The following is a 25,012-nucleotide window of genomic DNA, read 5'->3' as shown; positions in this document are numbered from 1 at the left end:
TCCCCAACATCATAGAGCAATACTACTTAAAATGTCACAGCTAATACAGGATTCGAACCCTGGACCTTCGAACTCTAGACGTGCGCTCAACCAACTCAGTTATCTGGTTATCGGCGATTGTCTTACATGTTACCAACTTAATAACATTTCTAAGTTAAGGACATGATTACTGACTTTTATTTTATTTTTCTGCATCTTTGTTCATAAAATTTCATGACGTTATTAAGTCTTAAAATTCAGGTCATCAAAAGTTTCTTAAAAAAACCACCCAACTTAAATAAAACCTTTCTATAAAATAATGATAGTAATGGGGACTGAGCACAAATAAAACGTAATGCGTTATGAGGGTTTTAATAGTAATCCTTGAAAATGAAAATTCAGCCAAACTAAATAAAACACATATTTAACGATATGGTTATACTTTTCATTGTTCTCAAATATAGCATTGAGCTAGGCCGACCTAATAGTAATCATCCTGAGATATGCCATGTGCTCATATGTGTCAATACGCAAGACATGTGTCAGTGAGACTGTCTTTAAGACTTTAAATTATGATCACACTATGGGATAAACAGACTACCTTTATTTAAAGGTATCAAACTGAGTCAAATTACATTTGCCCCATTTGACATACAGAGAAAGTTTTACAAATATTCGACAAAGGAAGGTCACATTTCATTCCTTCGAGTACCAAGGAGTGGGTCATTTAAAACAGATTTATATTGGTTGAATTCAGTAATATCGTGTAAGTCATGACCTTGTCATGAAGTTATGATAAATAAAGTATGGTTAGATTATGAGGACCGAGTAGAAATAATCATTTTTGCGTTATGAGGGCTTAATGGCAATCCTTGAAAATGAAAATGAAGATAGTTTCCCGTATGGCTAACAACAAATCAAATTATAGATATACCAATACAATTCTTTCAATATACAGAACAAATAATATATAAAAAAAACTTGTTTTGTGCTCAAAACTGGAAAAAGAAATCCATTAGACTCCAACACGGTTTATTTCAATATATTTAGATAAAAAAAATAGTGTATGGAATATTTAATCGTGTCGAACTTTAAAAATAATTCCTAAATATTCAATTTTTAAATGCTTTGAGTAATTCACATATTAATCATACCATGAACCGGAATCATACACGGCCGATGGGCAAGTGAAACAGGAGTTGCCAATGCATCTCCTTTCGCTTAGGTATTTCACAAAAAAAAATCATACAAATATTAAGTATATGTGAATAAAAACATACATCTCTAGCAATAATCCTGTCAGGAAATTGTCATTCAATCAATGACTTCGTGATTCATGCAACGGTACAAGGAAATTATAACCTGACGAAAAAGATTACGATTGCTTCCGAGGAACTTTTTATATAGGCATAGTAAAAAATGAACCCTTCACATGATATTCATTTACAAAAAACATATGCATATTAAATCATTTGATTTATGAATATATGAATAATAAATAACGTGTACTTTCATTGAAACGGGACGTTATGTCTGCTATGTCAAATGTTCGACCATGAGGAGTGTTTACGTATTCAATATTACTTTCGTGGTATTTTTGTTATGTACAAAGAGGGAACCGACATAGTGATAATGAAACTCTCGTCCAATATTAACGTATATAATCCATATCCAGAAGATACATACCAAAACAGTTGGATTAACGAATGTATGAATAATTAATCACTTGTAATTTTCATAAAAGATATTAATGAGAACCTTTTATAATGAATGAATGAATGAATGAACAAAAATATCGTATGGCTATTTATGTTAATTTAGTAGTACTTCTGAATGAATGTGACGTATATGTAATATAAACATCCAATGAAATGGTTCATCGTAAGCTTTTTCACATGATCCTAATATATATAAAAGTATCTTTTGAATCTTTAAAGTTAACAAAACGGCATTTACACTAGCATACAAATAATGCTTACCTTTAGTTCGGCAGAGAGCGTTAAGACTCGTTGCTGTTTGGGAGAGCAGCGAACGAGTTTTTAAATGGTCACTTCATAGACTAAACTATAAGTATGAGGCTCACACCTGCAAAAACACATATCGATATGTATACATTTAAATTATCGTGCGGTATTCTGTACACAAAATAGCCCAGTACTGTTTAATAGTATACGGCAGAGGAACAGTACAAAAGGAAGGCATCCGGCAGAACAAATATGGCATCAAGTATACACACATCCGTGTAAATATGTTAATGTAGATAACATACAGCTGGAGGCCATTCAAGTATTCTGAAATTTAATATATCTTTTAAAGGACAAGATGGAATAATTTTACTGAAGGACAAATGAAGGATTGTGAACCACATATTGCCAGACACATTGGTTACAATAAAAGCAGATTGGCATCTAATTTGTAATCTCAAGCACGAATATATATGAGGAGAGTACCAAACAAAATATCACGTACAGAGAAGAAAGGGTGAATATTCTCTCAGATTTTGTTTAAGCCTACAGCCCAATAGGTGATAATAAACAAGTCTTTTTATCAAATAAACAAGACAGCATAACGCAGTGTAATGAGAAGTCTGATTTTAACTAGATTGCCCAGCATTGGACAGGGAAGATATTAAAACAAATTATACGAGAATATCGAAGTGTCAACAAAACCATTATTCGAACTCAAAATCGATCACAACAAGGGCAAAATATGAACAAAAGAAATATTAACATGGAGACTCTTGAAAAAGTATAGGGAAAATAAGACCAGGTGTTCCGGGAGGGTAAACGTCGTCCGAATACACCAGCTCATTCACCAACGATGTATTAATGGTAAACATGGCTTTACTCTCGGCTGACAGTGAAATTCCAGGGTTGAAAATAAGGTCGTAAATTATCTTCAGTGTAATTCAATGCCGTCCTGATAGAATACCCTGTTTACTGATAAGGATAATGTTTCTGCCAACCGTTAACAGTTAAATTAAAAAAGGTTACATAAGATTCATTTTAAGTTCAAATGAATCGCATTAAAGTGGTCGGGTATGCAAAGTTCACTACAACGTCACTAGATGACGACCTAGAAAAGGATTGGTAGGAAGGCGTAATGGGACGACATGAATTAATATAGGAAACATATACTACAGCGTCAACACAAACAGACAATATATAACACAGCGTCAACACAAACAGACAATATATACCACAGCGTCAACACAAACAGACAATACATCCCACAGCGTCAACTCAAACAGACAATATATACCACAGCGTCAACACACAAGTACAAAATATACCACAGCGTCAACACAAACAGACAATACATACCACAGCGTCAACACAAAAAGACAATATATACCACAGCGTCAACAGGATTGGTAGGAAGGCGTAATGGGACGACATGAATTAATATAGGAAACATATACTACAGCGTCAACACAAACAGACAATATATAACACAGCGTAAACACAAACAGACAATATATACCACAGCGTCAACACAAACATACAATATATACCACAGCGTCAACACACAAGTACAAAATATACCACAGCGTCAACACAAACAGACAATACATACCACAGCGTCAACACAAAAAGACAATATATACCACAGCGTCAACAGGATTGGTAGGAAGGCGTAATGGGACGACATGAATTAATATAGGAAACATATACTACAGCGTCAACACAAACAGACAATATATACCACAACGACAACACAAAAAGACAAAATATACCACAGCGCCAACAAAAAAAGACAAAATATACCACAGCGTCAACACAAACAGACAATACATACCACAGCGTCAACACAAACAGACAATATATACCACAGCGTCAACACAAACAGACAATAAATAACACAGCGTCAACACAACCAGACAATATATACCCCACCGTCAACACAAACAGACGATATATACCACAACGTCAACACAACAAGACAAAATAGACCACAGCGCCAACAGAAACAGACAATATATCCACAACGTCAACACAAAAAGACAAAATATACCACAGCGCCAACAAACAAGTACAAAATATACCACAGCGTCAATACAAAAATACAATATATACCACAGCGTCAACACAAAAGTACCAAATATACCACAGCGTCAACACACAAGTACAAAATATGCCACAGCGTCAACAGAAAAATACAATATAAACCACAGAGTCAACACAAAAAGTCAATATATACCACACCGTCAACACAAAAAGACCATATATACCACAGCGTCAACACACAAGTACAATATATACCACAGCGTCAACACACAAGTACAAAATATACCACAGCGTCAACACACAAGTACAAAATATACCACAGCGTCAACACAAAAAGTCAACATATACCACACCGTCAACACACAAGTACAAAATATACCACAGCGTCAACACAAAAAGTCATCATATACCACACCGTCAACACACAAGTACAAAATATACCACAGCGTCAACACAAAAAGACAATATATACCACAGCGTCAACACAAACAGACAATATATACCACAGCGTCAACACAAAAAGACAAAATATACCACAGCGCCAACACAAACAGACAATATATACCACAACGTCAACACACAAGTTCAAAATATACCACAGCATCAACACAAAAAGTCAATATATACCACACCGTCAACACACAAGTACAAAATAAACCACAGCGTCAACACAAAAAGTCATCATATACCACACCGTCAACACAAACAGACAACATATAACACAGCGTCATCACAAACAGACAATACATACCACAGCGCCAACAAAAAAAGACAAAATATACTACAGCGTCAACACAAAAGTACCAAATATACCACAGCGCCAACAGAAACAGACAATATATGCCACACCGTCAACACAAACAGGAAATACATACCACAGCGCCAACAAAAACAGACAAAATATAACAGAGCGTAAACATAAACAGACAATTATACCCAGCGTCAACACAAATAGACAATATATAACAGAGCGACAACATAAACAGACAATAAAAAACACAGCGTCAACATAAAAAGACAATATATACCACCCCGTCAACACAAACAGGAAATACATACCACAGCGCCAACAAACAGGTACAAAATAAACAGACAATATATACCATAGCGTCAACACAAAACAGACAATATATGCCACACCGTCAACACCAACAGACAATATATAACAGAGCGGCAACATAAACAGACAATTATACCCAGCGTCAACACAAACAAACAATATATACCACACTGTCAACACAAACAGAGAATATATAACACAGCGGCAACACAAAAAGACAATATATAACAGAGCGGCAACATAAACAGACAATTATATCACAGCGTCAACACACAAGTTCAAAATATACCACAACGTCAATACAAACAGAAAATATATAACACAGCATCAAAACAAAAAGACAATATATACAACACACAAGTACAAAACATACAAAAGCATCAACACAAAAAGTCAATATATATCACACCGTCAACACACAAGAACAAAATAAACCACAGCGTACACAAAAAGACAAAATATACAACAGCGCCAACAAACAGGTACAAAATAAACAGACAATTATACCGCAGCGTCAACACAAATAGACAATATATAACACACCGTCAACACAAAAAGTCAATATATACCACAGCTTCAACACAAACAGACAGTATATAACACAGCGTCAACAGAAACAGACAATATATCCCACACCGTCAACACGAACAGACAATATATATCACACCGTCAACACACAAGTTCAAAATATGCCACAGCATCAACACACAAGTACAAAATATCCCGCAACGTCAACTAACAAGTACAAGATATCCCACAACGTCAACACAAAAAGTCAATATATACCACACGTCAACACAAACAGGCAATATATAACACAGCGTCATCACAAACAGACAATAATACCACAGCGTCAATACACATCAACAAAATACACCACAGCGTCAATACAAACAGAAAATATATAACACAGCATCAACACACAAGTACCAAATATAACACACCGTCAACACAAACAGGCAATATATACCACACCCTCAACACAAACAGACGATATATAACACAGAGTCAACACAAACAGAGAATATATAACACAGCATCAACACAAACAGACGATATATAACACAGAGTCAACACAAAAAGTCAGCATATACCACACCGTCAACGCACAAGTACAAAATAAACCACAGCGTACACAAAAAGACAATATACCACAACGTCAACACACACAGACAATATATACTTCAGCGTCAACACAAATAGACAATATATAAAACAGCGGCAACACAAAAAGACAATATATAACACATCGTCAACACAAACAGGAAATACATACCACAGCGCCAACAAAAAAAGACAAAATATACAACAACGTCAACACAAACAGGCAATATATAACACAGAGTCACCACAAACAGACAATAAATAACACAGCGTCAAAACAAACAGACAATATCTAACACAGCGTCAACCCAAACAGACAATATACACCACACCGTCAACACCAACAGACAATATATAAAACATCGTCACCATAAACAGACAATATATGCCACACCGTCAACACACAAGAACAAAATAAACCACAGCGTACACAAAAAGACAATTTATACCACACCGTCAACACAAAAAGATAATATATACCACAACGACAACACAAAAAGACAAAATATACGACAGCGTCAACACAACCAGACAATATATAACAGAGCGACAACATAAACAGACAAGTATACCACAGCGTCAACACAGACAGACAATATATAACAGAGCGTCAACATAAACAGACAATTATACCACAGCGTCAACACAAAAAGACAATATATACCACAACGTCAACACAAACAGACAATATATACCACAACGTCAACACAAAAAGACAAAATATACCACAGCGTCAACACAAAAAGACAATATATACCACAGCGTCAACACAAAAAGACAATATATACCACACCGTCAACACAAAAAGACAATATATACCACAGCGTCAACACAAAAAGACAAAATATACCACAGCGCCAACAAAAAAAGACAAACTATCCCACAGCGTCAACACAAACAGACAATATATACCACAGCGTCAACACAAACAGACAATATTAACCACAGCGTCAACACAAAAAGACAATATATACCACACCGTCAACACAAAAAGACAATATATACCACACCGTCAACACAAAAAGACAATATATACCACAGCGTCAACACAAAAAAATCAATGTATACCATATCTTTTGGATAAGCTGTTATTAGAATAAGCAGTATAATGTGGTTGGGTGTTGGCGTTAAGGGTATATGAGAGGGCGTGTATGCGTGGTAATAAAGTTAATCTGTTCATTACTGTACAGTACATTTAAACGATGATTGTCATCAAAGGCGTCTACATTGGTACGGTAATGATAAAAATATAAACAGTTATATGGTAACACGAGTTTCGCGATCTCCACAGATTGTCCGCAGAGTGGCAGGAATCCGTCACGGTAACAAAGAAAACTGTAGATACCAGATACTCGCATACATATCCGCAATAATTAAATGAACATTTAGTACAAAATCACCAAGCGAAAAAACAATTATCTAGTAATGTATTTGGAATTCAACGACAAACAAACAATATAAACAAATAAACACTATTACAGTATGTCACTGTATTGTGTATCGGCCCTATACACAATGACGTCTGATTAGTACTGTCCGATTACCGTCATTCTCAAGGGCAATCCGATAATCATGTTACGTGGGGCGTTAAAACAAACAGACGAACCAGTTACTAGAATTCACAGAATAACGCATTGTGTTGAAGTATCACATTGGATTATAAGATTAACATTTGCTATTAAATTAATTCTGTAATAGTGGTCTGTCCTGAATGGATGTGACGATGCTTGATCTGGTTGGTACAGAAAATGGCGACAAAAATGGACAAACCGAAATTGATTCTTTTAGGAATTCTTCAAAATATTGATATGTTTTCACCTTTTATTGGCTTGGTTTGGTTTTATTTTGATATACGTCCTTTTAACAGTTAAGTTCATTTAAGGATGTGCCTCCGTGTATGTTGTGTATGCGTGCAGCGGTCAGTATATAGTTGATGTTTAGCTCACCACAATCAAAGTGGTGAGTTAAACGTCAATATTACTGACCGCTATAGATACCTGGGAGTTTGCTCTACGAAATTCCTTGACGTGTCAAACAATATTTTCAAACAAAATTCAATTGCGACCACACATCATTATCACTGAACGAGTCACTTATCGAAAGAGTCCATTTTATAAAGCAGCAATTTATGCACAGCAAATCTAAAACCTTTCCTGCAGTTTCTATATTGGAACAGGGAACAATCATGGTTTGTAACATCTCAACGCGAGGCAACCCTGAATGGAAACCTTGTAAATGTTAACCAAAAGGACATAATAGTTTGCCGAATGTGGCTCATGTAAAATGTATCGCTGGCAACTAAATTAAGATTCCTCCGAAAGTTGTCCTTAACTGGTTACAGATGGTCAGCTGAAGTTGGGAGAACCGCATCCTTAATATTTTCGGCAATATTTTGCTAAGTTGGTTATTTTAAAATGATATAACACATTGCAAGAATTTATGAATTGTATACATAGAACAAGACAAGCAACTACACAGATCCTTATACATTGACCTTTGTATCATGGATTTTGGCAAGATTTAGCTACAGCCTGAAAGTCGTAAACCAATCATAGAAACTGGTCGGTATTCTCGTCCCATTGTGCTTGATACACAATGTACAATACAGAAGTCGGTGGTTTTTCTTCTAGAGTGCATTTTTTGACACCTTCTGAATCGATTTTGTTTTGTTTTTTATTGTTTAAATATTTTGCATAAACTGAATATTGTAATGAACGAAATTAATTGACAATATGTTTAAGTAAGTACAATCCACAATCCACATCTATATACTCGTTAATCTAAGCCTGTATTACCTGGTTGTAAGTGCAAGGCGTACTTTAATAACTGTGCTATACATATTCCCTTTACGAAGGCCGTGTGAGGAACCATTAACCTTATCTTACATGTCATCGTCTCTAATTAATTATTAATATTCCAATTAATCGCTAATTATGTAAATCTAGGAGTGATTAACGATGATTGCATTTAATTTCAATCCTTGAACTATACCACGTATAACGGTACTATGTACATATATGCACTAAGCAAATGTCAACTGCTTGACAAATTTACAACATACATAATGACATAATGATGTATTTTATAAAATATTATAACCGGAACAATAGTGTGATGTTCTGTCTAAATCCATAATTATGTATCTGGAGAGAAGATTTAAAGACTGGTTAGCTTAACAACTCATGAATGTAAATTCTCAAACAGCGATTTTTGAAAATTTTGAATCTCTGTGCTAATACTTGCGTTTTGAATTTCAGTTAAAGAGAATATGCTACATTATTTTTGTTTGTTAAATTGTCGTTAAACTAACCAGGCTTTTAACATCCGAGCCCAACAAATAACATATTTAAACTAAATGAAAGTTTAATTCAAAACGTAAATAAGTATCGCTGAATTGTATTATAGGTCGTACATATCAATGTATTCCGAATTATTCTGACGTTTTATCGACTTTTCTTTTATATCGGTCTGGCGTCGATATAAAAAAAGCCGATAAAACGTCAGAATAGTTCGGACTAATATCAGTGGTACCGTAGAACCACGTATGTTCGGACAACCTCGACTTTGAGACACATCAATCTGGAGTAACTCACTTGTCAAGGAACACAAAAGAGGTATTCAGAAATGGGTCATGACAGTCCAGGGTAGGATTACAGTATTTCCAATACATACAGGTACTTAGGTAATCTTTTGACATAATAAAAGTCAGTGTGAACCAGTACAGAACTATACGCAAACGTCAGCACACTATACAAGAAACGTTTTTTGTTTTTTTCCACGATCGCTAATTTTCGTTTCAACAATGGTAACATAATTCTCCCAATCTGCGTACGAAGTGTACCTATCATGGTTGATACACGGGCGCTGAGATTGTTCTCATCAGAATGTTTCGGGTGGATATTTCCTGTTGATCAATAAATTACGTAACCAAGGTTTTCTACAACAGAAGCTTGAATTTACGCTGCCAAGACAAGCATACAGCCGTCGCAGATTTCCTGATATTAGATTTCGTCAGTATCTGCCACGATTACAAACTTGTTCATTGTGTCTTAGACAGTCAATTACCAACATGTGTTATACATTCTTATAACAAAAACTTAATATCTAATATGAATCTTGACTGGCATGAAGACACATCGTACAACAATAACCTTTCTTGTGTCTTGATGCAATGCTAGTGGTTGCGTTAACGAAGGTAAACAAAGTCTGACCACATTTGTTCTCTAAGAATAGGAGGCGTCTCCGTGAGTAAATAACGCGTCTGGTCAAGTTTGCAGATTTGAGTGATAATAATGTTCATGCACTTTTTGTTTCAGAAAAATACTGCAATACTGGCTGTCGAATAAAATGAATCTTCGCAAATACATCATTGATGAAAAGCACAAAAACAGTTTCTTCATTTGACTTTTCAGACTATAATTTCAAACTAAAGCAACTTTACCTTCATAAATTCCTCATTTTCCCCCCTTTGACAATATTCTAAGACAAGAAGACGACATCCCTAGTCAAGCAGCGCTATTCCAAGGAGTGGAGTAGACGATATCCCAAGTCAAGCAGACGCTATTCCAAGTGGAGCAGGCGATATTCTAAGTCAATCAGAGGTATATGTAGACCGCCTGTTAAAGAACACCGAAACGATATATTACAGTCATGTCTCGCTAGGATACCCGCATTTATAATCGGATCCCTACGAATTCGTATAAAAAGTCCCCATTCGATCTCGCCTATCCTCTTGAATAGCCTCTCTGTGGCCAACCCACTAATCCCTCTTCAATACTTCTGGCCGATATTTTAAATATATTACTCCATGTTTCCAATTAGTGATTATAAGTCGGCCGTCTAGGCACCTCAGTTCCCCTCATTTACAATACCGTCACTTGTAAAGTTAATCAGATCAAACAAGCTTGCTTTCATGGGTGCTTTCTGATTGATAAACACCGTCAGTCGAGAGGGTAGTTTACGTGTGAACGCATATGATAGCATTACATTTTTACTGTCGTAAACATCTTTTACATGTGTTATTAAACTGTAAATAGCTTAACCTGATACATAAGTGAACGAGTTCCATGAAAAGAATCAAATCTCATACAATCTTTACGATGTAGAATATCTAACTGATGCAATCAAAAATGTCTCAAGAAATCAAAACACTTGTATGTATTAACCGAGAAAAAGCAGACTTACTGTACACACCGTCAAAGAACCAATCACTGTTTTCTCGTTGCGATAAAACAACGCATGGAAATGAAAAATACTTCACAAAGTTTCTTATTATAATCTATTGATTTTTTAGTGTACCTTCCTGACTCCGGATCGGTCCATTTGACGTCGGCACATGGAAGCAAATAAATAGAGATTATTGACAAGAAACCGCTAATATTAAATATGAAATACCTATTCTCTATTTGGTCATGACGTCACAATACCAAATCAATAAAGTACCACATTCTAGGGTCGATATCAAGTTTTATCGAAGTAACATAATGCCAATTGGATCGATCAAGTGTAAGAAAAATGTTATAAAAATATATATATAATATACAGGTTAGAATAATGCAAAGGAATGTATCATGTAACACGAACTCTTAAATATACATCATATTATATTACTTTCAACTTACAGATCCCGTACGAACTGTGTTGTTGTATATGACCTGAACATTTCACAACCCCATTTCCTGCTCCCTGTGCTGAATTTCTCCAAATGTCTTCCAACAATAATATCATGGTTCGATCCGCAGAACATGACCGATCCAGTTGCCATCTGCGACTCTTATGATGTTTGTGACGGAGTCCATTTTAACAATCCTGTGCAGATCTTGTTGGACAGAATATCCTCAATATTGTCTCTATCCTTCTGACTGATATATTCCAACACTCTGATCCATATAACATATTCCGATACCTTTCAGAACAGGTTGGTATCCTTTGCGTCCGCGATACGACCGTTGATGTCTGTCGTTGGACTCTGCTTGGCTGCAAGTAGGGCGTAAGAATTGTACCTGCTGCCCCCATCGCACGATCGTAAAAGGCGACTAAATTTGGGATCTTATCTTTTCTCTTCTTTCTAAACAACTTTCTTCTTCCTAATGTCTCCCTTGACATGCCTCACTTTTGACCTTTAGTTGAGCGTTCGCCCCTGTGAGGAAGGCTTTGGGTTCTGTCCGCTGGCAGAGACACACCAGAGTCTCTAAAAATGGTAGTTCTATTTCTGCTTAGCGCTCAGCATTTTGGAAGTGCAACAAATGGTTCGCCCATTGTCAGTATAATGTGACCGGGTAAGGTGTCCTGCTGGATGTCTTCGGCAGTATGCTTCAGTGAGGTAGCACTATAAAGTCGACCTCAGTTTTGCACATACCGCAGCCTCCCAAAAGACAGGCATACACTACACGCATGCATCTCGCACACAGGGGAGGCCTTCTTAAACGACCATAGCTGTTGATAGGACGTTAAACAATACTAAACCAAACCAAACCAAACCAGCTGTCTATAACGGAACAAAAGTATATGATGCCAATTGCTCTCCTCATTCTTGTTTTTCACTGGTTGAGGTTGATTGCCGTACCCTTGGTTTCCCTCGTGTTAATGACAAGTTCTGTCCTTGCATCACTACTTTTCAGGCCACTCATCCTTGAGGATCCCCGCCGTACCACTGCCAAAACCGGTAACTAAGTATTGGAAACTGCTTTTCCTGCATAACTATGCTTTTGATGAGCCATTTCTGAACAGAAAATCATACATTTTTGCGGGAGTTTTATGAGAAGTGATAAAGATGAACTAAACAAAAGTGTTCCGAGTGTAAAAATTGAGCCTGGCTACGTCGGGATTCGAACCATGGACGTCAGATTGTTATATATACTATCGCTATTACCGATTTAGCTATCTGATCAACGGAGCTGTCTTGGCCAAACTGTGCTACAGTAAATATCCAAGCTTAATTTAAGGGGAGGTTTCTATATATAGAAAAATCAACATAGCAGAGGGACAGGGATCCTTAAGGTTTTCAATTATTTGACATAAGACTAGATCATATGCAAAGACCGTATCCCAAAGAGTAACTATCCATGCACAGTCTTCACTGTACATAATCGATGACAAGGTTTAGGGATGCAGACATCTCACAGGCTTACCTTACTTCCGTCTCATTTTGAAACCGTCATTCAAACTATTATGAAGAAATTTGCTTTTGCCACCTCGATACTCTAGGTTTTGTTCTCATTTACGTTATCTATACCCCTGCAATACGTTATAGCTAAATTGAAGGCACACGGTTAGCCATTTGATTGGTTTTGGGTAAAAAAAAAGGGTCCTGATCAATCAATATGCTAATACCTGTCCTTTGAAAATTACAGAGGAGCGACACTCGAATTCAAAGTCTGTCAACTTTACCGTTATGCTGCCGGGCGACTCTTTAAATGTATATCAAAGGATCAAACTAGTCTACAGGTGGCGCGTGTACATGTAGAGCCTTCGATTTTGCCATGACATATCTGAGGGGTGCAGAAAAACGTATCCCCAGGAATTTGAGTATAATAGAACATCTAAATATAGAAAATTAATCTCTGTGCGTATCTCCTATGGGTAAAAAAATATATTATGACTTCATCTTGGGATTAATGTCCTAACCAACAAACGTCAAATAGCGATTAAATATGCCTGCAAAACTCAGTTAAAATATTTCCAGGGAAATCAATTAATATAAGATGTCGTAGACCTGGTACTCAATTAAAAAAGGATTCCTTTGCCTCCAATAACTACCAAGAGGCTTAAGCGCCAGTATCGTGCACCTGCAACTTAAACTAATCATGACAAAGTGTTTTTATAAATAGAATTTCAAATATTTCACTTCGGGCTAGGTTTGGACCCGGTAGTATGGTTGTTTCTCTTTACATGACTAGCACTTGTGTTAATGATTTTATAGTGGGAATCTCCAGTTTCATTAATATGACCCAGAGCCTTTCAAGCAACCTGGGGCAAAGCTGACCAAGGGACCACTCAAGGTAGCATGATTGTGTTCATCTCTTCATACCCAGCAATTGCATACATGGTTATAGGGTTGGGAATCTCAACTGTTTCAATGTTATTACCTAGGGACTAAGTCATGATGGACAGGGCCAATCCTAGTAGCATGATCGGGCTTGTTTCTTCCAGCAAAATAATTGTACATATTATTAAGGATTCTGGATCGCTACCATGGGTGGGACTGGAAACTAAGCCTGACCTTAGTGTTTATCTCTTAAAGCCATAGTTTTAGGGTGGGGATCTTGGTCATTTCTTAGACATGATGCAAGGACCGAGACTTGAAGGTGGGGCTGGAACCCAGAGCAAATCCTAGTAGCATGGATGTATTTGTCTCTTTGTAGTACCATGTGTGCTTTTATGTATTTGGGATCTTGATCGATTTAAGGTAGAACAGAAGGCAGTTTATCTAAAAAAAATCTATTGTAATATACAAACCCCAAGGGTATGATCAACTTGATCTATTGATTTTTCAAACGAAATATGGTGGCAATCTCTGAAATCATTTTCTTCTGCATTTGGGACATTTGGTAAACTAAAATTGATCTCCAGCCCAATTGCAATACATGTACTTGGGATCTCTGTCTTTAGTCTTTTCCCCAACCTACTCATTCTTTTTCAGCAATATATACCTAGTCACTTCTGTTTAGTCAGAAAAATGTGAATGGGTGGTGTGTTATGTTCCAGGTTATAATGTTTCTGTAACATGGCATATTGCATGGTTTCTTCATCTGGGGTCTCCACCTTCATATGACCTTAATCAATGCGAAGATGCAAAACCCTGACCAATTGAACGGATTAAGTTTCCAGAAGTTCTGTTTTTGCATTAATTTTGAGTTGAACTTTGAACACTACATGTGATCTACTTGATGCTGCAAGAATTTCCTTAAACTTTGTATTTTAGACAAGTCTTGCATATCACAAATAACAAATGAAAAGCTTCATGTAAAACTTGAAGCATTTTAATGGGGGTAAAGTTCACTTTTTGAAGAAACAGATTCTGATTCTTCAAATTCAATGTCAATACAGAATTTTTGTCCTTCTGATACCAATAAGTACAACTTCAACTGTTACAGCTGATATTTTACAAAAGTCACATTACTCCAAATCTTCATGTAGATGTTTCAGTAAATTCACATAAATCCATTCCTCAATGTAGATGTTTCAGTAAATTCACATAAATCCATTCCTCCATGTTGTAATTTTTGTAAATTCACATGAATCAATCACTATATTATTGTGTTATTATATATCTATGTAAATATTCCAGTAAATTCACATGAATCAATCGTACATAGATGCTACAGTAAATTCAAATGAATTCATCCTTCAATGTAGATGCATACTTCAGTATTGTTCGTGAATTCATCTCTACATTTATATTTTAGTAAAAATAAAATTTAGGAATCCATTTCCATCTTGATATCTCAGCAAATTCACATGAACCTATCTGTCGGTGTTTTTGTTAACAAACACATTCTAATGTGTAACGGTCTGTAATCTTCCGACTATAACCAATGTATCAGCAATTTTAATTTTCCAAGGAAATCCAAGAATTATGAATTTCACCAGATGCTGTAGATTTCCTTCTTTGATGTGGAGCAGTCAATAACTCAGGAACAGGTAACAGTCAATCTCAGACTCTGAAAATGAAAAGTGAGGTTTGGAAAAATATATTTCAAAGAGAGTACAAAATTGTCTCCATTGCGTCTATTTTACCCTGCCTTTTGAAATTATACTTTATGTTAATATCATACAAATTCAAAGATTTTTTAACAGTGCACTGTGTTTGCCCCATCGTTCAAGGGTAAATAATAATATAATACAACCCGATTAGTGTATGAAAACAACGAATCCTTATCATTTTAGTGTGATGACCAGCCCAATGTTGTTTGACGTATCAGTGATGATGAGCTTGCTCACTTCAAAAACCTATGTTATTTGCATATTTAATAAATGAATTTTTCGTTTTTGTTTTTTGTTTTATTATACCAGTTAAAAATATTAACTCATGCGATACATACGTTACATATTCTTCACTTGTGTTTCACACTTGTAAAATGAAGTATTTATCTCACTCGATGAAATACTAGTGGTATTCATCAAGACTCATCATTTTAAAGTAGAAATGATGCTACCTGAAAGCAATTGAAGAAAATACAAAAATGAATTTGAAAATTTTACATCCAAACACAGTTGCTTACTTTTTCACAATTTGGACCACATCTTCGTCATTTAGAATATGATCCTTTCCAACTTTCTGAGGTTGATGCCTTACTGATGATCCCCACACCAATGCACTGGAAAAAAGGTCAATAATTAAAATCTGACAATATCACGGGACGGTCTGAAGCATTAGACAGCATTTCACAACAGATGTGTGCTAACGATCAGGGTTTTGGATCAACTATATGGTTAATTCTACGTTATGTATGTCCATGTGAAATGGAAAAAATCAGAGTAGGTAAAATTCTTGAAGAAAAATACCCAATAGTATGTTTCAAAATGGTTATTATTTTTAAAATTATAAAATTTGTTTATCAATGGAGTAGTGTACATCATAAAACCCTCCTCACATGACCCTGGCTGTTGTAAGGGTGTTAAACCCCAAACAAACATCGTCAAATCTATATCTACAAAAAAAACCTCATTCTCTTTGAAAAGTTTCATAATGTTGCATAAGAGTAAAACTCATACAAGCCAGTGAGAGATAACAGAGTTGTTTCCCTTTAATGTCAGATCTAGCTAACAGGGGAAATAACTTACTATTTGAATTCTTTCAGTAAACTTCTGTGGAGTTTGTTGGCAAATTCTTCAATTGAACTCTTCCCATCTTTTAAAACAACTGGCGAGGTGTAATCTGGCAACTGTCCTTTAGGTTTGGTGTATCTGTGGGAAACCAAAAATATCAAGTTAAAAAGTTGTGGGTTTATAAACTGTAATATATAAAGACAGTTTAGTATGTTAGTGAATTTTTGTAATAAAATATGAAGTTTAGTTTGGTTTGGTCTGGTTTGTTTGTGTTTTATGTCCTTTTAACATCTAGGGTCATTTAAGGACGGACAGGTTTTGGTGGTGGAGGAAAACCGGAGTTTCCAAAGAAAAAACCTTCGACCAACGGCCAGTAGCTGGCGACTGCCCCACATAGGTGGAGGGCTAGTGGTAGCAGAATGTCAGACACTTTAACCACTTGGCCTTGTGGCATATAAAGCATTATGACTATTTTTTTCTAGATTCAAGATAGTCTTTAACTTTCCAATAATAATATAATCTTATATTATGTGGAAGGTAGGTCACAAAATAGCAAAAAATAGTGGTGTTTCAACCTAAAATTTACAACAGCCTGTTTCTACATGAACTGGGAAAATATAACATGTTTTTCATTGAATTTAGGAAGATATTCCTCATTTTCCTTCATTTTGGGAAAATAAAGTGCTTTCAACCAGGGGAAGTGGCCTGTATTCAGCTAGGCAAAACAAATCACATCAATTTTTGATAAAGACTAAGACTGTAAGAAGCTAGTTCCAAGGTCCACTCAAAGCAGTTCACAAATTATTATCCGTGATCATACAGCCGGTGCTGCCATTTCGGTGTTCACAGCTAGCATTCAACAATTCTAGCACTGCCCAACCACATACTCATTTACAGCTGAGTAGACTGGAACAAGCGGAGTAAAGTATCTTGCTCAAAGATACAACACAGTGCCATGATGTGACTCGAACCCGCAACCCTTCAGTCACGAGCCCCACGTCCTACCACTAGACTACCGTGCCTCACAGGCTTACTTTTAGTCAAATGAATATCACCTGTAATGCTGTAAAGGTAATCTATGGTTGTGATGACATGTATTGATGATACATGCTAAGGTAAAGGTAAATCCTCCACCCTCGTTATTTTGAAAGTAGACCCGTCCTACAGAGAATTCCTATTATTTTTACTATAATTTGGAATATTCTGCATAAATTTTATTTTCTTAATTGTGAAATAACGTAAGAGTACAAATAAATAATTGTTGTGTCACTGATGACCCTAATGTAATGATGTCTAGAAACAGTACTAACATTCTGGTAAGGCCGAGGTAGTTCCACATCTTCTCCAGGAGGTCGTCAAAGTTCCACTTGTGATGGGCTGATATCGGCACACAGTGAGGTATTTTGTAAATAACTTCTAACTCCTGATTTTAAACAGAAAAACACTAAATAAGTATAAAATATATTTTAGGATTTGTATATTTTCCGTATCAATGGAAATCATTGTACTAATGGTTTTCTCATAAATAAATATGGAGGCTCATAATGTAAATTTGAAGGAAATTCAACACCCCTTTATTTCATAGATAACTGATTACAGTGACCTCAAAAGTCAAAACCTGATGATTGATAAAATGAAATATTTGAAGTTATTGATTATAAAACAAGAATTTCACAAGAGTGGATGTGTCGCCTGCTCAGCACTTTTAGTGAGAAAAGTGTTTTAGCTTGAGTTATTGCGTAAACAAGCAAAAATTACACAAAACAATGAACAGCATTGCTATGTCAAGTATGATATGCCAGAACGCGGAAAGTTGAAACTCGACAGAAAAACTTGTAATATATGTTGAACATTATTGCTTCTAGCATTACCGCATAAAATTTGAAAGAAATTGATTAAAAAGTAAAAAAGTTCTTGCATTTACTACACAATACCCTTATTTGACAATAAAAGGGGCATAACTCCACAAATAAATGCATGTTAACTTCTGAAATGTGAACTTGTCCAAGCTTTATTGGTATGCAATATGTGTACCAAGTTTGAGTTCAATCAACCCAAGGGAACTCAATTTATCGCACTGAAACCTTGTTTTGGACGACGTATACGACGCCGACGACAAAGTAATACCTATATGTCGCCTCGCATTGCAGGTCACACAATAAAATTATCATTCAATTCTGTACGTTATCATCTTAAATGAGACTCAAACAAACTCGAAAACATCTGTAAGTCATAAATATACCCTGGAGGGGATTGACCTATAAAGGCGAGGGGATTGACCTATAAATGCGACAGTGACCTTGGCATTGACCTTGGAACTCTGAAACACAAACTCATTTAGGGTATTGTCATACCTGACCATCGTTGAAACTTAAATGATTTTTGTTGAAAGAAATAAAGTTGGTAGAGTCCTGACAATAAATCATGAGGTGATGAGACCAGACGTGAAGTTAGGGGATTGGACTGGAGATAAAAATAGGGGATGGGACCGGACATAAAGTTAGGGGATGGGACTGGATGTAAAGTTAGGGGATGGGACTGGAGATAAAAATAGGGGATGGGACCGGACATAAAGTTAGGGGATGGGACTGGAGGTAAAGTTAAGAAGAGCTCTTTTTGTTGTATATTCACCTCAATGGAAATTTGGTCTATTTTGTTGAGCAGGTATATGCAGGGGATGTAGACCCGATTTCCTTCTATCATATCAATGAGTTCTTCTGACGTGGAATCAACTCGGAGGACAATGTCGGCATTGTGGATCTTATATTCGTTCAGAATTGTCTTTACTAAATCAAGGTCCAACTCACTCTGTGTAACCTGTAGCATCAAGATAAATAAACAATATATTTGAGCATGTGTATACTAAAGCCTATTACAGTGTAGTGATAAATCTGGTGCCTGAGACATTACAGTAAGTGAGTAACTATTGTACCAGTTCATTACAACTGCTTTACCTGAATGTCAAATCTTTTTAACTTGAAATAGAAAAGTTTTTTTTTTTGGCTAAAACCAGTGGCAACAGTTCTGTGTTTGATGATTATATTAAATTATCCAATATGAATTTTCAAATAATAAAATTCAAATATTTCTTGAAAAATATATATTAAAATTTATGTAAGTTTTTAGTGAAGCGAACAAGTACAAATGAGGCTTTGCACCAGATAGTTTACTTACCAATGTTTGCAAGTTGATGCCTCCTTTATCCTTCCTCTTGAATCCAATTTGTGGTGGTTCCTTGTTGAGTCGGATACCAAACCCCTCCAATTCCTTTTCTATAAGGTTTTTGTGTTGTAAAGGTTTCAGCACATCAAGTACTATAAAAATTAACCCTGCTGTTCTGGCAACTGAAAATTGAAAAAAAAATGAAACCTTTTAATAAACATTGGTTTGGTTTGTTTGTGTGTTACTTCCTTTTTACAGCTACGGTCATTTAAGGACATGCAATGTTTTGGTGGTGGAGGAAAGGCGGAGTTCCCGGAGAAAAACCACTGACCTCAGTCAGTACCCGACGACTGCTCCGGGCCACATTGGTCTCGAACCTGCGACCTAGTGATGGAGGGCTAGTGATAGCAGAATGTCAGTTGCTTTAACCACTTGGCCACTATGGTCCCCTTAAGCTGTTTTACAAACACAAACATTCTAAAAAGATTGTTGGGAATGTCAGTAACGGCAGTGAGAAAACAAAGATATTTATAAATTCCTGATTCTAAGAACTTACCGGCTATCACCTGTTTTCCTCGACCTTTTCCGTCTTTAGCACCTTCAATAATACCAGGCAAATCCAGCAGCTTGAAATAAGACATAAAATCAAGAAATTCAGAGCAGCAATATTCATATTTCATTTAAAGATAAGGATGCAAGTTTATCTCATTTCCATTATTTTATATGTAAATAAAAATAAAACAGTTTCCATTTTCCTTTCTAAAAATAAATATCATTTAATGGTATTATGACTGATCCTTCGAAGGGTTATGTCTAAATATTTCAATTTCAGTCTCTGTTTTCAAATTTGCCCCAATTCGACTACGAGTAGTCTCCCTTTGACTGTAACACACAGAAGAAAACAGGAGTGACCAAAGAGTTGCTAAACGTTCTTTTAATTATAGTGCTCCCAGAAAATTGTATATGTAGCTGACATGTAAAGAGATCTTCCAATTCAAAGGTTGGAATCGTTCATTATGATATTTCAGGGGTAAATGAGCTAAAGAGATCCTATATATCAAATAATGACAACAAAACAATATCTGATATAGTAAACTTCAATTTTATGGAGAAGACGTCCTTCATCGCACCGTGCAAGGGTGGGAGGCTACTAATGTGGTGCTTCTTGTAGAATAAGTTCTTATTGTCGACACATTGTAAAGACCAAAACTGATCTACTGCCATTATAGCAACATATATGACCTCTTTTTTTTTTTAATCTTTTCTTTAAGTGATGTCTCACCAGGCATCCCTGTAAAGCCAAATATGTAAGAATAATATAACCCGGAAGGATGTCATTATTTCGAAGTTGTGACTTTTGCAACATCCCTGCTTCCCTTACCTACGGCGTTTACATGTGGCAGTTAATTCAGTACTCAATATCCATGACTGATGTTGATTGCTGATGGACAAACTTATAACACAGGGTTTCCATGAATGATGTTGATTGCTGACGGACAAATTATAACACAGGGTTTCCATGACTGATGTTAATTGCTGACGGACAAACTTATAACACAGGGTTTCAAAAGGTTGATGGAGACTATGGACAAGTTTAATGGTCACCATCAGGATGTCACCGAGAAATAGGCTAAATCTCTATTTTTTCCCAATATGTTCATTCGAGTTCCTTGTGGTTTTGTTGTCACTACCAGAGTTCTCGATGTGAGGACGTAACATTACTTGGATTCGACTTAGATTTACATGGCGGGTGTCATCGAAGAAGCAGAAGACGTTTACCCTCCCGAAACATCTGGTCTTAATCTCCGCACACTTTTTCAAGGGTGTCTCTGTAAATTTTACTTTTATTCATATTTTGCCCTAGTTTTATTGATTTTGAGTTTGAATTATGGTTTTGTTGACACTTCAGTGTTCTTTAGACCTTTCATCCCTATGTAACTTTAGTAAACTCTTCCATGCATTGATCTGGATGAGTCCGTAATGGTCTACAGTGGTGAAAGGGTTATTCTTGCTGGAAAATTCTATCCGACCCATGGGTTAAGATCGCTTACACGCGCAGACTGGTGGGGGAATTATAGTGACCTTTCGGAGTCTAGCTATTGTTGGTGACATCATTTTATGACGTTTTGGGGTCAGTCAGGGTCATTGACATCACTAACAATTGCCATCCGGGCTTCATATGCAAATGAGAAATGTGCGGACAGTTTACAACTTTACTAGAAGAGCAGCTGTTTTTACGGGTTTTAGGTAATAAGCAAGAAATAGAATCAATCCCTGATGTGAGGTATGGATAAAGTAATTCAAACCCTTGGGGAAAAAATATTGAACAAAATACCCTCGGCAAAGCCTCGGGTCTCCTGCTCAATATTTTATCCCTTGGGTTTGAATAAAATTATCCATACCTCACATCAGGGATGGATTCTTTTAATCTTGTTGGTTTTTTTTCGGAGTGTATGACACCTTAAATTGGCCCCTAATTATTTCGGTCATCATGTTAAGTGAACATCACTGTCGTCAGTGTCATTCATCCTAAGCTGTTGTGAAGACATAAAACTCGAACAAACAAAGTCAAAAACAAACTCCTGGTAACTTACCTGTACTTTGGCTCCTTTGTACCTGATGACACCAGGTACTGTTGTAAGTGTGGTGAACTCATAGGCAGCCACTTCTGAATAAACTCCAGCCAGGTTACTAAGTAGGGTTGACTTACCCACGGATGGGAACCCTGTAATACATATAATACTACAGTCAAAGTCATACAGATTTATCCATGGAGGGGATCTCTGTAATACATTATTTACTACAGTCAAAGTCATATAGAGTTATCCACGGAGGGGAACTCTGTAATACATTATTTACTACAGTCAAAGTCATACAGATTTATTCATGGAGGGGAACTCTGTAATACATTATTTACTACAGTCTAAGTCCTATAGAGTTATCCACGGAGGGGAACTCTGTAATACATTATTTACTACAGTCAAAGTCCTATAGAGTTATCCATTTAGGGGAACCCTATAATGTATACATATTCAGTATTCCCAGAAACCCCTAATGAGGGTTTCTTCCTCTCACAAGCAGGTAGGTACACTCAGTTTTTAAGAATTGCCCTATATAGCAAACGTCCTGAGGGTACAGAATCTTAAAAATATATAACATCCCAAAATCCAAAATTCATGGTATACTAAAAATCAATGTCACAGTAGAATTATCCATAGAGAGAAATCATGTAATGATTTTTTACTACAGTCACCGTAGGGTTACTAGGAAATGGGATATTTTTTAACTTAATTTCTATATTCTCTGCAAATAACAAATAACTAAGTTTAAACATATTTTATTGCCATATAAACAAAAGTATTGGGCACAAATTACAAGCACAGTATGAGTGCCCATTTTTCAAATCACTTGTCCTTCAAATATGCGGAATTACTATCAGGCCAAATAAAAAAAAATGTGTTTCCACTAACCCTAAAAATATTTGTTAAAACAAAATGTGTTACCTACCTACCCTTAATGGGTTTTTTGTCTGGCCCTACCTATCCTAGATTTGTTTGTGCCTACCATAAAGGTTTTATTGGCATTTAGTTATATGCACAGTTAAAGTCAGAACTCCTGCTCTATATAAGCATAGTAAAAATATTTTCCAAAAATAAAAAAATGCCTACCTACCTAACCTATTTTTTCTGAGGATGATAGCAGAAAGTAAGAAACACAAGTAATTCTCTTTTTTTGCCTCAACCTTCAATGTCACAAGGGAGGATGACCATACCTACAAATCCTATCCTGGCATCTCCAGTCTTGGCCACATCGAATCCCTCCCCTGCTCCTCCACCACCTCCTTTAGGCTCAATTAGCTCTCGTCGTAGTTTGGCAAGCCGAGCCTTCAGCAAACCTAAATGACCCATAGTAGCTTTGTTTTTCTGGGTCCGATTCATCTAAAATGACAGAAATTGGTAAAGTCATCAAAATTTTACAATGTATCACCATTCAATCAGTGAGGTGTGAAGCACATATCTGAAGAGGAAGATTTTCATGTTAAAAAACACTCAGAAAGCCATGCTTGGCAACTATTAAAAAACATCCCTTTAAAAATAAGCCAATCTGTTTAAAAATAAATCAGGAGAGAACCTTGCTCTATGTTTGGTTTCTCATCTTGCCATATAACTTGAAATTTGGTAGCCATTTAGGAGAAGTAGTTTTTTATTCAAGAAAAATGTTGAAGTCGGACAGATTGAATGAAGGACCACATACAGTTACATAAGTTCAACTTTGTATTTCAGACCCGATGAGGTAATTTTAAGTTCGGCAAATTTTGTATTTAAAATATTGAGGAGTGAACAAATACGTAAAATTTCTCTGCTGATTATCGCTGGCAAGTGAAATTCAGTAAAATGACACTCACTAACACATATGGCAATGCTTGTTGATAGTATAATGCTGATTTGAATTCACAAAACATGGCTTTTAGTTTTAAAATGTATCTAGTGTAACAATAGCAATACTGTATTCATGATCGTTTTTAATATGAAAGCCCCCCCCCCCCCCTTTCCTGGTTTCAATATTTCACCACATGTGCATGAAGTCTTGTAATTGATTTGTCAAATTTCTGCGTCACTGTTATGGATTTTATGTATCGTTGGTAAAATATCATTAAGTACCTCGGCCTCAATCTCGGCGATCTTTTCCAAGATACCCATCTTTACTTATTTTCTTCTGCCTTTTCACCAAAAACGTGCAATGTTGGCTCTCAAAATGACCCGGAAGCATTTCTCCTTGACTAAACCGGAAATACATATACAAAATTCAAGTTTTCGTATTTCTTTTTATCATTTCTAGATTTTAAGACAAAATAATACATTACTACTTCATTAGTGAATATATTTATGATTCAAATGAAGTGAATAAAGAATGTACGCTTCCTAAAACC

The 25,012-nt window shown here is 36.0% G+C and overlaps 2 protein-coding genes across 5 annotated transcripts in view; both read right to left on the bottom strand.

Annotated features, from left to right (window-relative positions):
• Positions 1-10,771, bottom strand: part of LOC110461814 — a 29,582-nt gene extending 18,811 nt beyond the window's left edge. The window contains exons 1-2 of one of the 3 annotated variants that reach the window (XM_021515505.1): positions 10,592-10,771; positions 1,959-2,064 (exon numbers count right to left, since the gene is read on the bottom strand). The gene's annotated coding sequence lies outside the window, so the exon portion shown is untranslated. The remainder of the gene's footprint in view (positions 1-1,958; positions 2,065-10,591) is intronic. The other 2 variants (XM_021515496.1, XM_021515517.1) reach the window with 2 other exon arrangements.
• A 4,342-nt stretch (positions 10,772-15,113) lies between these two features.
• On the bottom strand, positions 15,114-24,862 carry LOC110461801 (GTP-binding protein 128up-like). 2 transcript variants are annotated; one of them, XM_021515473.1, is made up of 10 exons: positions 24,744-24,861; positions 23,855-24,020; positions 22,677-22,807; positions 20,639-20,708; positions 20,095-20,264; positions 19,552-19,737; positions 18,231-18,343; positions 16,936-17,058; positions 16,374-16,469; positions 15,114-15,812 (listed from the first exon to the last, which is right to left on the bottom strand). In XM_021515473.1, the coding sequence occupies exons 1-10, from the start codon at positions 24,780-24,782 to the stop codon at positions 15,806-15,808; spliced, it is 1,101 nt and encodes a 366-aa protein (XP_021371148.1). In that variant the 5' UTR covers positions 24,783-24,861; the 3' UTR covers positions 15,114-15,805. The 2 variants fall into 2 exon arrangements, with proteins under 2 accessions (XP_021371148.1, XP_021371157.1); XM_021515482.1 differs by lacking the exon at positions 15,114-15,812 and having other exon boundaries at positions 16,370-16,469; positions 24,744-24,862.
• Between the last annotated feature and the right edge of the window lie 150 nt (positions 24,863-25,012).

Source organism: Mizuhopecten yessoensis, unplaced genomic scaffold, assembly GCF_002113885.1.
Source record: "Mizuhopecten yessoensis strain PY_sf001 unplaced genomic scaffold, ASM211388v2 scaffold1407, whole genome shotgun sequence".
NCBI lineage: Eukaryota > Metazoa > Mollusca > Bivalvia > Pectinida > Pectinidae > Mizuhopecten > Mizuhopecten yessoensis.
Note: the sequence above shows the minus strand (reverse complement) of the source record. Positions and strands in the feature narration are given on the sequence as shown.

Bases quoted from the DNA above. Each gene is read 5' to 3' on its own strand.
- LOC110461801 (XM_021515473.1), bottom strand. From the start codon at position 24,782: ATGGGTATCTTGGAAAAGATCGCCGAGATTGAGGCCGAG. The intron at 18,344-19,551 runs GTGAATATACAA...GTTTAAAATCAG, and splicing joins TAGACCAAATTTCCATTGAG to GAGTTAGAAGTTATTTACAA. The intron at 16,470-16,935 runs GTAAGTTATTTC...CCTTTTTTCCAG, and splicing joins TTACTGAAAGAATTCAAATA to TGCATTGGTGTGGGGATCAT.